At 37.1% G+C, this 16,357-nt stretch overlaps 1 protein-coding gene across 1 annotated transcript; it reads left to right on the forward strand.

Annotated features, from left to right (window-relative positions):
• The first annotated feature begins 637 nt into the window (after positions 1-637).
• On the forward strand, positions 638-14,176 carry LOC124156827 (protein rogdi). The gene is made up of 7 exons (XM_046531333.1): positions 638-756; positions 913-984; positions 1,212-1,358; positions 7,108-7,265; positions 7,487-7,607; positions 11,493-11,702; positions 13,432-14,176. The coding sequence occupies exons 1-7, from the start codon at positions 721-723 to the stop codon at positions 13,498-13,500; spliced, it is 813 nt and encodes a 270-aa protein (XP_046387289.1). The 5' UTR covers positions 638-720; the 3' UTR covers positions 13,501-14,176.
• The last annotated feature ends 2,181 nt before the right edge of the window (positions 14,177-16,357 follow it).

Raw genomic sequence — 16,357 nt, forward strand, 5'->3', positions numbered from 1 at the left:
ATGTTATTTGATGAATTTTATTCCTTATGACGTGTACAAATTCACAGCAAATAGCCATTAAAGGCTACTCTTAAAGGAAGATAAAACTATTCACAATTGAAAATTTTTGAAGGCGAAATGATCAGGAAGAGTAGGTAATCCACAGGGATTCCGACTTACAAAAAATATTGGGGGGCCCAAACCGGGGATCTTGCCCCGGGAAATTTTATAAGTATTGAGTTTTAAGTTTTTTAAGCATTTTAGAAGAATCATATGATCAACCTTAGAACCCTGATAACACGAATCTCGCGATCTGGACACTCCGGGGAAAATCGACAAGCCTGGCACATTTTTTCCTCACACCCATAACGAATTTTTGAGGGGGCTTGGACCCCCTCAGGCCCCATGGAGTCGGCGCCACTGGTAATCGATTTGAATGAAAAATATTCAGAAATTTTCTGGCTACCTATCTTATCCAGTATTTTACTCATCCAATCTCACTCGCCTGCGCTTCGAAGGCCAGAACGAAGACTTGATTCGGCCTACTACTCATTGCGAACCTCGCAGCAGCTAGGTGAACTAACGCCAAGGGCGACTTTGTCCCTAATATGTGAAGACATCCATGCTCGGGAATAGCATTACGATATATCGTAAGGCATTTGTTTATTCGGAGAGCGGAGTACACAGATGACAGGGCCTTCTTATTTCGCGAAAGGAGAGATTTGATTCGAAAATATTGAAATGGCAGACTCGGAAAAGGAAGAGAGCCTTAATTTGGTGAGGTCAATGGAATATATTTTTCATTTGTATTATTTTCATCGTTTCAAGTGTATTTCAATGATGTTATTCAAGGTATTATAATGGAACACGATATATAAGCATTGTAGTAATTGCTGTGGACGCTCATTGAAGGGAGCTCTATTCTTTTTATAGCAAATTGAATTCGAATGGATTCTTCATGAAGAAGTTCACGCCGTTTTGAAGCAGCTTCATGCAATTTTGATCGTGAGTTGGCTTTCAGTATTTCCATTGCACCTTCAAGCATATTCCAATCTAATGTTTAGAAAAAATAAGTTCTAATGAGAAGGCACTCAGCTTTGGTACTTTGTGATTTTACTTGTGCATCGCGTTTTCATCTTCAATGTGTGATGCACCTTCAATGAAGATTATGGGGTAGCGCTCAAAAGTTTTGGAGGTCTTATTGATTGACGATTTTGCTCTTTACTCATTAGGAATGTGCATGGAGATTTCCCGTCCCAATTTGTGGAAATGAAATACAGCCAAAACAAGAAAAACATGTCATGTCAGTTTCTGCTCATACTACCCCCGAGCAAGTTAAATGTGTTGTAGCGCTAACTGGAGACAGTATTACTCATGCAGTAAGTACAATCTTAAATGGTGTTATTTATTAGTTGTTAATTATATTTTTCCTCATTTTCTGTATTTGTAACTTTGGCAAAGAGGTTTGATTGAAATGTTTACAATCGACAAGTACAAGATGCATTTTTGAGTATTTTGCATAATCATGATAATTGCTTATAGTTGATGTAAGATAATTTAACTATTTACTAACTTATAGATAATTTAACCATTTTTCAATTGGTGTAGTCCCTTCTCTGATAACCAGCGTCATCTCTTTGTAGTCTGAATGCCGGGGTTGCTGTACTACAGCCTCAACCCCCTCGACTCCGAGCCATGTGTGAAAACAACTTGCAAACTGTCACCGCCATACTTAGCTCCATCACCTCCTCCAAACTCTCCATCATTACACTGACCTTAACAGCATCTGCTGTTGCTCCACACTGACTTGAATCTTACTAATCATTCATGTTGCAAGGTTTTAGCTAGTGGAAAAGATGTCAACATTTTAATTATGGTGTAAAAAGAGAAAGGCATTTTTACAGATACTTAGTTACCAACAAATGAAGTCCAACATGAAGCTTACATGCGGCAGCACTTTGCATACAAATTAATAAGACAGACATTCAAAAAGTTGAATTATGTAATAAAAATAATAACAGGATGTCAAATAGAAATCTCACAACCCAACACTTCCCCTTGATTTCTCGTTAAATTAAAAAAAAATATTTGTGATAGCATCCATTTAATGTTCAATAAAGCATAATCAAGATGATGCCTAAGCAGGAATATTGTTAAACATAAAATCACACTGCATAGGGGATAGTTAACCCAATTCTTGTTGGTAATTCTCCAGACTTCGTGTTTGATAGAGACTTGTTAAGTGGGTCAGCTAGGTTGTCTCAGTGCATTACATACAGAATCGTCATCTGCGGTACATCTCTTGACGTTATCTTTTCTAAAGTGGTACTTGATGTCTATTGTCTTGGACCTCTCATGTACCTCATCCTTCTGTGCTTACAGCAGGGCACCAATGATACTAGCATATATACACACATTTCACCCACCAAAACATCATGCAATGCATTTCTTAGCTATAGGTATTCTTATGCAGCATCAGGCATTACCACCTATTCGCCATGCTTGATAGATACGGCAACAACTGTTTGCTTCTTGCACCTCTGTTCAACAGGACCACCAGCAAGCAAATTACCACCAATCCAGTGGAGGATTTTTGATATCTTCTTTTTAGCAAAATCAGCATTAGAGTACATAACAATTTGACCTGATTTCCTTTGCACAAGACAGTAATCTCAGATACGCTTGAGATATCTAATCAAATGGTGGACTGCAGCCTCATGCCCTTTCATGGCTGCTGACAGAACCTGGGTTAGGTAACACTGCAGAACTTACGTCTAGTCTGGTACCATTTCACATAACAGCATATCGATGGACATTCTGTCGAGATCTTTATTAGCATCTCAATCTCCATCTCTGTCACTGTTAAACAAGCATTCACGTTGTGGACAAGGGGTTGCCCTCCAGTCAGTCATCTCAAACTCATCCTGGTTCTTCTCAATGTAAGCACGTTGTTCAATTCTGAGGTAATGGTTAACAAATCTCCGTATTCGGAGCAATAGAAAATTTTAGCTCCCTTCAAGCTCTCTTATCTTTACCATGTCATTAAGATTTCTTTTGAATTTGTTGAGATTATTTTCTTCCTTGGACCAAATTGCTAGGTGATACACATATAATTCAGGGTAAACCTTTCTTTCTTAGTCGTTAAGTAACATAAGCATTCATGTGCATGCAATGATTTGAATCCCATTACAATGAGGATGTATCTGATTTTCGTAAACCATTGCATCCCAGATTGTTTGAGACCATGTAGACATTTCTTTAGTGTGCTCACCATGGAGCATGCTTATTTTTAACAGCAAATTCTTTCAGTAAATCAAAGTCACTAAAGTCACTATTTTCATGTCGCTAATGATATAGGCTGATGTGACATCAACATGTTTGCATCTCCAACCCTACGCAATGCCTCTCAGTATTCTCTGTTAACTTGCTTGGACTACCTTTGTCTTTCTATATATTTGTACCTACTTTTTCATTGCAGTTGAAGACTGCTACTGCTGTGTGTGCTGAACAAATTTTCTAGGTCTTATCACAGTATTTATTGTCTTTACATGCACATCTCTTTGGTTCAGGTCTTCTTTGTGGTTGCCTTAGCATTTGTGATGCCACTTCCTCCACTTCTACTTCATTGTGGTCATCCATTACCTCAGGGATGTCATGAATCTCTGGCCCTCCAGTGATTTCCTTTAGCATCCTGTGATATACTCTCCTCCGTACTTTCTTTGGAGTGATAGCCAAGCAACGTAGGGTAATGATTGCATTTCTTCCTAGCATTTTTCTCTGTTACGTTCCATGGGAGTTGTCTTTCATGAGGGGGATCGGGTTGGTGTGGTGGCTAGAGTGTTGGATTCCCACCTGGCGGGCTCGGGTTCAAATCCCGGCGGTGGCAGAGAATTTTCAGAGACTGCCCGATCCCTGCTTGAATGTTGTGTGGAGGACATTTCAAGCGCAACACTCCGTCCGTCGGATGGGACGTTAAGCCGTGGTCCCCTTGGCGCCTTTCGTTAAGAGCAGGCTAACGCCGACGTCGGGTTTCTCTCCACCCTTCCTTCCACACCCTTCCCTCGTGGTGCAAATGACCTCAGCTGTCGGTCGCCTCCTCCAAATACCATACCTGTCTTTCATGTAAGAAGAGATTTCCCTTCTTAAAGTGACTTTTTTTCATATTATCTTTCAATTTCATGTTATCAATAACTATCCTTCATGTTTTCATCTAAACCGATCAACACACTATTGTATTTTTATCAAGTTTCCCACACATTTCTCTCTTCCTGCATCCTATTTTCCTCAGACATACACTCATAATTTCCTATTTTCCTATTGTAATCATATACAGTAGAATCCTGATTTAAGGTTTTTCAGGGGGGACAAAATTTAAAACACTTAATGCGGACCTGCCATTTTTTCAGGTTTTAGGGTCTGTAATGATTGGAATGGCTTTTTATGAATAAAAAATATTATTTTAAGGAACTAAAAGGTGCTGAATGCAGCAAAAAATTCTTTAATGAAATGTTCTCTGCCCTATGCAGGTTGGATAATACTTTTCAGGAATCAGCTAAAAAAATGGGTAGTAAAAATAAGTAATGAGAGGATGACAATTGTTTTAATGAAATATTTTAAGAAAATTCTAATTAACATCAACTTAAAAGCATTCCCACACAGATTATTATTATGGACATTAGTGATTCCATTTTTATACATATTTCAGTGGTCTCTATGAAATTTAGAATTTTTTCTGTAAAAGTGACATGTAGGTGACTATAGCATTTCTAATATAATAAGAAAAGGTGTAAGTAGGTACTCGAAAAATCATGAGGAATGAGTGAAATAAAGGGACAGCAGAAGATCGCTAATCCCGAATTCTCAACTACCGAATATCTAGTAAAAGGGAGGTTTTCTGGAATTTTGCTAACTTAACGTTTTCTGTTGCCTCGGCGAAACAAGGGATTTATGAGCCTTTAAAAAGCCTCCTATGCGCACATTTTGGATTTCGAGGTCATTCAAAAAAGTAGAATCTTATTTTAGTATGCGTACAAGTCGATGGTGATTCAACTCGATGATAACACCAGATTCGTTGTCATATATCCGCGGCCTTATGCAGGTCGAATGGAGCCGGGAGAAGTTGCTTACGCGGCGCGCTGATCACCTTGACTCCAACTCGCCTTGTTTCTCGGCAGCTTTTAATAAAATTTGGTTGGAGCTTGAATAACGATTAGCTAAACTCTGTTAAGTGAAAAGGTTTAACCTTCAACAGAACTGGATTTCATCCGAAAAATTGTCAGTGCCTCTGGAGGTTGGCAATTTCGTCAGGGTTATGATGTCGAAGTCAACCACCAACCACCTGCCGGATTTTCGTATTTTTCCGCGCTCATCTATTCTACCGTGAGTATGCGGTGATTTTTTTTCCCAGCATGAGCGATTTATTTAGAGTCATGGACCGTGATAGTTCGTCATAACTCCGATTGTCATTCTCTTTTGACATTAATTAGCACCAGATAAATATTTTTGAATCGACAGCGATATCAACCAGCCGCATGTCGATAAATTGGCTCCGGGATATCTAAATTACGATGTAAAATAATGTTATTCCGTAGGGAAAGAATGCTCTCACTCACGGTCATGACAGGGGAAACACTTCCTCTGTTCTTTCGCTGTTCCTCCGTGGAAACTGACCTTGGAATGGATTATAGAAAGAATCTTCTAGTGAACTGCGCAATTGATATTGGGCCTCCTCTTTTGAACAGAGAAAGTAGCCGACTGAAAAAATATTGGGCTAATAATCGACTGCCCGTAGGGAGTAGAGTTGAAAGGGGCATAAGCCATCAATTGAAAACATAACGAGAAAACCATTATTGTAGCGGCCCTCGGAGGATAACTCGTGTCATCAGTCGTCACGTATCATCGAAGTCAAGTTCAAGAAGTGAAGGATAAGGTAGTTCGAGGTTATTAAGGGATGACTTTGCTCCATTAGATCGGATCTAATACAAAAAGTACCTGGTGTTTGGATCAGAAGGGGAGCGAAACGTTACGAGAAGACAAACCACCCAACTTGTGAGTTGAAGGTCGCAGCGCTGCGCTCGCGGAAGAAAGCAGTTGAAGAAGCGTTCCCCGGTAGATTCTATCGACTCTTGGTAAACTTTCATGAGACTGTTCTTGTTGATGAGCATAAATTCAAAGATTTGGATGAACCGTCATGAAAAAACGTTAAATTGGGCAAAAAAATCTTGAGCGGGACAAATTTTTACGACCATAAATGCGGAAAAACGCAAAATGCGGAAACACTAAATACGGATAATTTTTACATTGTCCTAATAGGGAATGAACCGGGACCCAAAAAAATAAACGCTAAATGCGGAAAAACCTTAAATGCGAAGACCTTAAATCCGGATCCGACTGTATTTAAGGCAATCTGAGATCCTATGGCTCTGTTGGGAGTTTTATTTATGTTGTTAGCAGCTCTAGATATTGCTTATGCAAGCAGTAACTTCTCAGCTCTGGATTCAGGTAGTATGCAGCTAACAAACATGACAAACACCTTCCCTCTGATCCCTTGCTCACATATGCATTGGCATCACCCTCAGAACGAGGCATTATGGCTTCTTCTTCTTCTTTGTCCCACTGAATACAGCTTGCCACTGATACTTTGCCATTGGCATCTTTCTTCACCCTTTGCTACTTGAGAGCAAGCCACATAGGGTACCGTCTTACCTCATGACCAAATTTTTTGCATGAGTTGCTCTTCTTCTGGCTATGTTCTGCTTTCCTTTTACTTGGCGAATGGTCACCAGTTCCATTGTCATGCTTATCCTTGTTACACCATAGTCCATATCTACACAGCCCTGATGGCCAGTTGCATGGATAAGATTATGTTGGTGAAAAATTATTCTCTTAAGTGCAATCTATCTCCTCTTATTTTGTTGACATTGTTATAGAGACTCAAGTTGTAGTGTACATAATTGTCCATGCAGTGGCATGTGTCATTGGTTGAAGGAAATAAATTGATAGTCTGTGTATGCTGCTTGATGCCTTCTATTGAGATCACCCTTCTTTGCATTGTTGGACTAAATTCTAAAGTGATTTGAAATGTAAGTTTCGCAGTGTTAATTGGCATATTTTTCCTTTCCTGTTCAGGATATAAGTTTGAAAGTGCAGAAACAGCCCAATGTCATATATCGCACAAGCATCCAGCACGAAAACCCATGGAAGTTGCAGCAAGTGCAGGATGCAGGGAACCATTTGCAACAAGCTATCCTCCACATTGAGAATGTGGACAAGGACTACGTTTTCAGGTCTGTCTATCTAATGTGGATGGTTTCTATTAATATTGTTGTGCAATTGGCTGTAATTTTACAATGTTTTCTTGTTTTCTCTCTATGATTAGTTATTAGATAATAATTAGTTATAATAATATTATAATAATTAGTTATTAGGGTTTTTTAGATAATTTTCTTTGTACTTAAGTTGTAAATCAGTTAATCTTCATTTGGCTCATTACATTCAATTTTTTCAGGTCTTCTGAAGAAGTCCTTCATACTCTGGGAAATATATTAGGCTGTCTTCAAAGAGGCCGATCCAGTTTAATTGTTCCACGAAAGAAAACCATTGATGATTTGATGAACAGCCGAAATATGGTGAGACTATCATACTAATTTTATCAGGGTTGATTGATTTAAATCACTTTGATTTAAATCCCGATTTAAATCACTTGATTTTTATTTTTTTAAATCAGGTGATTTAAATCATAATGTGATCTATATCTTTGATTCTTACAGAGTCAAGAAAAGGAAGCTGTAAGTGTATAATTTGGATTTTTATTTCTTAATTAATACAATGAATCGACAGTTATCAGCACAATGGTGGCTCTTTAACACTAGAAGGACGGCAGGGGTCATTTGACCCATTTTCAGAATTCAAATTTATTTTTCTCTTATTAAAATATTTTTTTAAATTTTGAAACTTTTTGACTTTGTTCATTTTGGTCTATATTTTGATAAATTAGTGAAAACTCAACAATAATGTTTTGTTTTAAATTTTTATGACGTGTTATACCTAGAAGGACGGCTAGGGGCATTTGACCCACAACTGGTTTTCGCGCTATTTTCTTGCCCGTGGCCACTTTAGTGCCATGTATATCATATAATCAGCAACTGGCTAGTGTGGTAGATGATTTGCTTCATTTTGAATATGGAAGTACCCGGTTCAATGCCAGTTTCGTCCCAAGGGCTCCTATCTGTATGCGAAAACCTAGGCATAGCGACTTGTTGTGCACAATCTTTCGATATTTTTTGGGCAGCAAAGAGAAATAAAACCTTTTCAATCCTTGATTTGCGTAAATTCATGTAATTATGATATTTAATTTTGTTTTATTCATTGTTCAATGATTATTGTATTACCCACACCGGAAAATCGTCACGTATCCCAAGAATTGTTTTCCGTCGTCCAAGATTCAGAGCTCTTAGAGACATTATTTTCAATATCGACTCATCAGGTTTACGAATAACTTTAATTTTTCTGGCCTGACGGCACTGTCACTTGACCTAGCCCCTTTGCCGTGTGTCCAGCATTAGTGCCGCCTGACCCCATCGGGGTTTGGGGCGGGTTAACTGCACGCTGCGTCCTGGGGAAAAATCCTGTCTCTTTTTGAGAGAGCGGAGGAATGGGTGGACTGTAAAATTCTACTGTAAATACTACCCTTGGAATCCGCACGTAGGTCGGAAAAGAAGCATTACTGCAAGTTCCTGGAAGATTCAAATCAGGATACGGTTGGCGGTTGAGTCCCTGCCTTTCGAATGGCAATTAGCATTACTTCTGATAATTTTGTCCTTTTGTATGAATTTCTAATGCTCTCCAGCTCTCTATACCTCCAATGTACCTAGAGAAGATTCTACCATAATGCACTTTCGTTTGTAGATTTTTTTGCATGCATATCAGTAGTGAGTTGAGGAAGAAAGTCGAGAAATATATCAAGAAAAGAGAATCGTCGCGATTCAAATAGCTGTTGGGAATATTGAAGATCAGTCTGGAAGTGAATTGTAAACATCAGTTCAAGGACATTCTGACCAATCCATCAACATCTGCCTGTGATGGAAGCGACGAAGTCCAAGATAGTGAATCCGATGGCGACTTTGGCGTGATAGCAAATGCACAGCTCTATTCAACAAAATGCAGTTTTCCTTTTATGAGGTAAATTCCAAATAAACCAGACAAATTTGGAATCGAGTACTGGGTTTTGTCAGATGTGAAATGAAAATACAGCCTAAATGAATTACCATACTGTGGCAAAGATGATGATTGGCCATCAAATCAAGTGTTAGGGAAATAAATAGTTACTAAAGTGACCGTAACGTACAAGAATTCAGGAATAAATTTAACTTGTAACAATTATTTTCCATCCATCCAGCTGGCAGGAAGTCATAAAAAAATGGAAAACTTCTCTTGCATGGACGATCTGAAAAAAAAAGGCGTGACGCACAAATATCCATGACCCCTAAAATAGCCATGTAATCCATTCAACACGAGTGTTCAAAAATACCTTAGGCCATACTCTTACGTAGAATCAGGCAAACTAGAACAATAATGTACTTTCACTTAGCAGCATGATCTCGAACGACATTATTTCCGAAACGACTAAAAGAATACCAGAGACCATCCTATTTCATAATAAAAACAAAGTGGGAGTAGATATGATGGATAGCATGTATAAATTTATTTACGCGTCTCCAAATCCAACAGCCATATCTCCACGGGCACAAAAAAGAAAAAGGTGCCAAATACCATCAAATTGAATCATTGCACCAATTTCCTTTCCATTTTCCTAATTCCTTTTCATGTGCAAATGGCTGTTGTGCTAACACCCCCTGCCACACGCTTTTAAGCGGCTTGCGGGTTAGTTTGTAGATTTAGATGTAGATGAATAAATTGTCCAATGAACACATTCAGCGCAAAAAAATATTTTGTGGAAACAGCGCTGAAAAAATACTGTCTGTCTGAGATTTACAACAAAGTAATAATTTTTAATAATTTTAATGCAAATTTTGTAAACCCAGTACCCCTATTGTTTAAACATGTAACACAACTTTTGTATTAAGGGTATGTATTTTCATTATTTGATTTGCAATCGACTATTACATACGGTTTAATTCATGATTCTTTAAAATAATTGTTATTAACTTTTGACGATGGAAATAATATTTAATAATGCTAAATAGTGTTTTTAATGAACTGATTCAATAATTAATACGATTTAACTGAATAATGGTTGAAAATTAGGCGTTTTATTCCAAAATACATTTTAGGGGTCAAATGACCCCTAGCCGTCCTTCTAGGTAGCGCGAAACCCCTGTCCTCCTAGTGTTAAATAGAAATGATACTGTAGGAATGCATGTAACATGTAAATAAAAAAAATGGCTTTGGTTAGAATACTAGTGTATCCGTTGAAAAAAAATTGTTTTCTGATTTAACTTCTAAGCGTAGGTACCATACAAAGTTGCAATTACAGAATTTTTCTTAACTTCATATGCTTTAGAACTGCATAATATTGCACATTTGATACTTGCAATGGCAATTTTATATTATGCTGGTGTAATTTTTAATTTGATACCATTGGCATTTCCATAGTTCTCTCCCCTGATTGACTAAATGTTGTATTAAGTTTAGAGTATGTTGCCTCTTATTGTTTCTGCAAACGATCATTCTCCAATATGCTGCCCAAATAGTTAGTTTTGCAAATAACTGAATTTTTGATAAATGAAGAATTATAAAAATCTCATTTAAATCAATAAAATCCTATTTAAATCATTAAAATCTGATTTAAATAAAAAAAATCAACAAAAATGATTTTTTTTAAAATCGTGATTTTTATCAACCCTGAATTTTATGCTTTCAATTTCAATTAAAGCAGCAGTGCATACCTATCTTCTTTCTCATGGGGGTTATTTTTAAAATCCTCTTCTTGGAGATGCAGCACATATATTCTCCAATTGTTCAACTTATAAATGGGAGCCCCAGTGTTGGCCATGTAATCTCTATTTATTTAGTTCTGAATTATCGACTGTGGAAAGATTTCACATATTAGGAAGTCAAGAAGGGAATTGGCATAGAACTTAAGTATTATGAATTTTTTAATCCTTGCTGATTCATAGACTTGACTTACTCCCAGTTGCATGTGGCCATGGAGTCAGTAATGTCCGTGTAAAACTGCTACGATGCTACCAAAATTTACTGTTTGTCAAAAACACTTGGTGAAAATACTCACTTTATTCAGTAAAAAATATTGATGATGTGAAATAAATGCTCCAGCTTATATTATGGACAGTTACAAATTAGTAACACTGTTAAGATATGGATTAAAGAGCTACCAAGAGCAATGCCTCAATTCTGTTTGCCCACATTTTACCAAATCGATAACAGCTCTTTTTAGGTTCAACATATGGAGTGGAAGCTTACAGCTTTTATATAGTGGATCAATCATCACTGTTATGATGTATAAAATTTTGTATATGGTTCTCCTATTTCAGAAATCCTTGGTCCCAAATTTACCAGAGAACTTGGCAGTTAGCTTCTACATACAAAGTCATAAGCTGATATTTGCAGTCTACCACGTCGGCACTGCACATGGAGCAATGAAATTTGACACTTTCCAGTCAGAGTGTTCGCTGCCCTGGTTAAGTGAGGTCCTAGTCTTGTTTACTGTTGGTTTACAGATGTGCCAGCAACTCAAGGATAAAGTAAGTGCTCCTCTTTCTCTCTTTCTTATGTTTATGAATGCTACAGGCGTACAGATATGATCAGAAACTATATGTTTCAAACAATCTAGTCTGCACCCATTCTCTGCAACTTTTTGTATGTTGGAGGTGTATTGGAGTATGAAGAGGAAAGGAAGTTGCATTTGGGGTTCCTTAATGTTGTGAGAGTGGTATATTATTATGGATTCTACAATTAATCGTGCTGGTCCCCACTAACTGCTTAGTCTGTGGTAATTTTACTTTTTCATATCCATTATTGCTATCTTAGTTATCCTCAGAATATTTGGCAGTTATAAAATAAGCTGCAGATTAGTTATATAGGCGACTTCAATACCATTTAAACAATCAATTCTCGTATATACAAGTATTTTAATGCATTAACTGAGGTGAAATCTTCAACTATGTGACAAGGTATGTAGTGTCTGAATATGAGGTCTGATTGTACTTTATAATTTTCATCTAATATTTTGAGTATTAAAAAAGTGATTGGTCTTAAAAACAGGACAATATAAGGCCTACTGAGGGAGAGTGATGGGCCAAATTAAGAGATTGGATCTAATGAAATTGGACAAAATAAAAAGGATGGCTCTTTGGCAAGTGTAGATTAATATTCTTGCAGTATCCAATTGGCCAACTCTGAAACTTGAGCTCTTAAAAAGTGTCATGCATCCTTTCCCACTATGACCAATCCTTGACTTAGGATTGCCAGAGCAGCCAACATGATAGGTTTCTTCCTTGCAAAAGTTATCACTTCACATGCTCACCATATTCTTAAATCTTACCAATTCAAAATTTTAACTTTATTATTAATTATTTGTCCTAGCATTCACATGAGATTTGATGCTGAAACATTTGTCTCTGACATTATATCATTAAGTAGTCTCTTATTTTTTTTTAATTTAAAATGTAATTTTACATGTACACCACAAGGTGGATATGTAATACTTTTCTTCCATACATGTATTTTGTTCCATGGAATCTCCCCTCATCATGACCTCCGAGTGAGGAAAAATGCCCAATACACGGCCTAATTTAGAGGAAAAACCCAGATCCACATCATACTACACTTATCATTATTTTGCTATGGAAATACTGCACATATTGCGACTTAATAAGTGATTTTATTATGGCAATGTAAATATTACATGTTCCCCATTATTTCAGTATAAATATTCTTCATTAATTTGGTTGCTGTGCTAGAGTAAGATACTAGTAAATTCTTGAGTAGAATTTGGGATTTCATAGGATTACAGTCTTATACCTTTGTGAAGTGAAAGGGAAAATTAGGACGTAGGCAAATTTGAAAAAACAAAATGCTGCAGCTTTTGCTTCTGAAAAGGCCCTACCAAAGATCCTTTGTGAATTTGATTTAATACAAATTGATTACTGTTAGAATTCAAAGGTAATGGTTTATATCCCTATGGGCAACAGCTGATAGTCATGTGATGTCATCTCTATTGGCCACAGTTTTCTAGGAGCGTCAGATGTTTCAAAATTTGAATGGATCACGGTTTCTAGCTATCCCCTAAATGTAAATATATATCTAGTACTTTATGAGATGAATAATGCAATTGATGGCATGTGCAGTCCTTTTGGTAGTCTTTGAACTATTGAGAGTCATGAGAATATTTTGTTTGACATTTATTTTGCCTGTGCTAAACATACACAACTATTCCCAACTTCATGTTTGCTTCTCATTCATTTATTACAGATATGTGTCTTCTCTCAGTATAAGGACTTTTCTGTTGAATCAAGATCCACCTCTGCCATGTCTTGGTGAAGTAGTCTGAGGAAAAATAATATTGTGAAATATTATCCTTGTGTGAAAACTACTTTAATTCCATTTTCTGTTTTGCAATTATTTATTCTATTTATATGATTGTTTTAAAGTTTTTTAAAGCCTTGTTTCCATCAGCTACATTCCTGTCATTGATTTTTTTATGCTGGAGCAAATTATTTCATGTTTTCCAGGCACCAGTGATTATGTTGAGAGAAAAATGACTTTAGCAAACGTATCATTTAGAATCGTAATGAGCTGCTAGTCATTACTGGAAATTAAACATTTTTATGTTTTTTAATTGAAAAAATGATTAATGAATTACTGTGATGTACATTGTGACGATTTCAAAGGGCAATAATTACCTATTTGTTACCAATCCCACTGGAATATTGTTGTTATTCATAATGCAATCGAGTTTTGTCTGTAAACAAGGATGCAATGTTAGGAACAAAGTAATATTTGTTGTTTAGTCTTAGGACTGTTTAGATTCCTCTATAACCGTAACTGCTCTGTGAGCATTTTGCTAGTTGAAATATTCCTCTTAATAAATGGAAGTGTATTGACCTCTTTGTGGTTATTTGTGGACAGTCGATGTCTTTACTCCTCAAAAACAAGTGTTTGTCATTTTTGAAGCTGTTATAAATGTTGAAAGAAAATAAAGCCAAAATGCTGCAAATCCTTTGAACTTATCCCTGATCCCTTACTTCTTTTGTTAATGAGTGATATTTGTGGGTGAATTGTTCTCATCAATGAGACGACTGGTACCCTAATGTGCCAGGTGCTCTACGGACCTGAAGTGTGAATAATATGTTACATTTTTCATGTTCGAGAATGTCTCTTTTTTGATTGGTTCTGATGCATGATTGCCATGGAGATATTGGCTCAAGTGCAGTCCCCAGCCGAAAGCAAATGGTAGTTTTGATGCCATAGTGAGAGTCATTCGCTCTTTGTGCAACCATTTTGATGTTTTCCCTTAATCTGCTCACCACCAGTTTGCCCGTGCTATATTGATGACTCCACCTATGAAAGGCTTCTTGCTTAGATGGGCACTTGTGTTGTGCAGTCATCGTCTTGGCCTCAAGTGTGTGTGCAAGAGAATGCGCTGCCATTTTGCGTTGCTTGTGAGGCTCTGTGCAAATGCTGACATCTGCGTGGAAGAGCAAGAGTCTCGTGTCAGTTGGATGTTGTTTATGTACTAGCAACGTTTAATGTGACTGATCTTGAGGAATCAAATTGATGAGACCTACTTGTGCCATGATGATGAATTCACCCATCATAAATCACTGGTTTGCCAGTTTTATGTAAGGGAGCTCATAGAAGTTGTTAGCAAGGAAGTGAGATTCAAGTCCTCAGAAACCATAGGGTATATCAAATTTCAAGTCCAAGAGATGTGATGCAAGCTGTGAATTTTGTTGTATGGTTAGTTCCTTGCTTACTGACAAACTGGAAATTAGACTTTTCATGATGCAGAATAGAATTGCTTGCTTGCTTTTATACTTGTACATTATTACAACAGTGGCTTAAATGCATTAATATATGTTTTTTGCTTAACATTATTCCCCTGCTATGTATGTACTTTCAGTTGATTCCATTATTAGTTGAATTCAAAGTTCATGAGGTCTTGTGTAAGACTTCATCCATATCTATGGCTTTTTCATATCAAATTTTCATCTCCTTAGAACATTTCTAGTGCCCTTCTGAAGCCCATTTTTCATATTTCTACAGCTATTCTCCACTAATTTCTCAGTTTGATGTAATCCTATCTTGCTCTCCGCTACTTCTAGAAACGCATGTTAATTTCTTGGCTCCTTTCGTTTCCCTAATTGCCATGAGTTATTACATAACTGATTTCTTGAATTTCAGATGGCATTCCGTCGTCACTATATTGTGATCACTGTTGATATATGCCCCTAAGTAGTTTTTGCAATCCATTATCTGATTCGCAAACCTCTTCTTCATTAAAATATGGTCAAGTTAAAATCTTTTCCCTCCTGGCCTTTTTTTGCTTATTTATATCTTCTTGGCATTTGATTCTTATACTGAGTGTTGGTGTTGTTATACAGTATTTTTCTGTTATACTCCCATCCTGGTCTTTGCTGATGATAGCATTCCAATCACCTGAAACGATAAGGTTTTCTTCCCTCTTCACCTATTTGATTACTTCTGTGAGTCTTCAACTTCTTCATCCTCATAGGCATGTAAACCTGTACCGCTGTGGTATCTGCTGCTTTAGTCTCTAACTTTTACCTATTCTCTCGTAATGTAGGAAGATTTCCCCACACATTCCATCACTCATGTTGAGGATAATCCCAACCACAGCATCAACGTTTAGAGATCCTTCATGTGTATAGTCCTATCATTTCCATTCCATAAGTCTCCCTCTTCGGGCTACTTTTTGCCCCGCTCTCCCCTTTTTGTTGATTTCTGCTACATTGAGGTTCAATTTTTTGTTATCCACCTTAGGGTTTTCTAGCCTACCTTAGGTTCTAAGTAACCTCATGTTCCACCTATACTCATAACATTATCACAGTTGACAAATGTGTCCTCTTGGGTATTCCCTTCCTGTAGATCCAAATGAGAACTTGTTTACCTTTGGTATATGTTACTTGAGAGAATTCCATCATGTCTAATATTTAAAAAATTGAAGTGGATGCAAAAACTCAGGATTATAATGATTTGGCTTCCACATTGCAGTACTACAGCCATTCAAGTAAACGTTATCATGCCTGAAATGAAATGAGTGTTGCTGTACTGACCGGTGTTGTCTCCTTCACTGAAATGGAGAAGACCTGCTGCCCTCTTCCCCACATGATGACCCCATCGCCAAATCACAGCATCTTCAAAGGGTTAATTTATC

This window comes from Ischnura elegans, chromosome 1 (genome assembly GCF_921293095.1).
Source record: "Ischnura elegans chromosome 1, ioIscEleg1.1, whole genome shotgun sequence".
Classification (NCBI taxonomy): Eukaryota; Metazoa; Arthropoda; class Insecta; order Odonata; family Coenagrionidae; genus Ischnura; species Ischnura elegans.

Excerpts from the sequence above, each read along its gene's own strand:
- LOC124156827 (XM_046531333.1), top strand. The coding sequence starts at position 721 with ATGGCAGACTCGGAAAAGGAAGAGAGCCTTAATTTG. Across the intron at positions 985-1,211 it reads AGCTTCATGCAATTTTGATC|GAATGTGCATGGAGATTTCC; the intron begins GTGAGTTGGCTT and ends TTTACTCATTAG. Across the intron at positions 7,266-7,486 it reads GACAAGGACTACGTTTTCAG|GTCTTCTGAAGAAGTCCTTC; the intron begins GTCTGTCTATCT and ends CAATTTTTTCAG.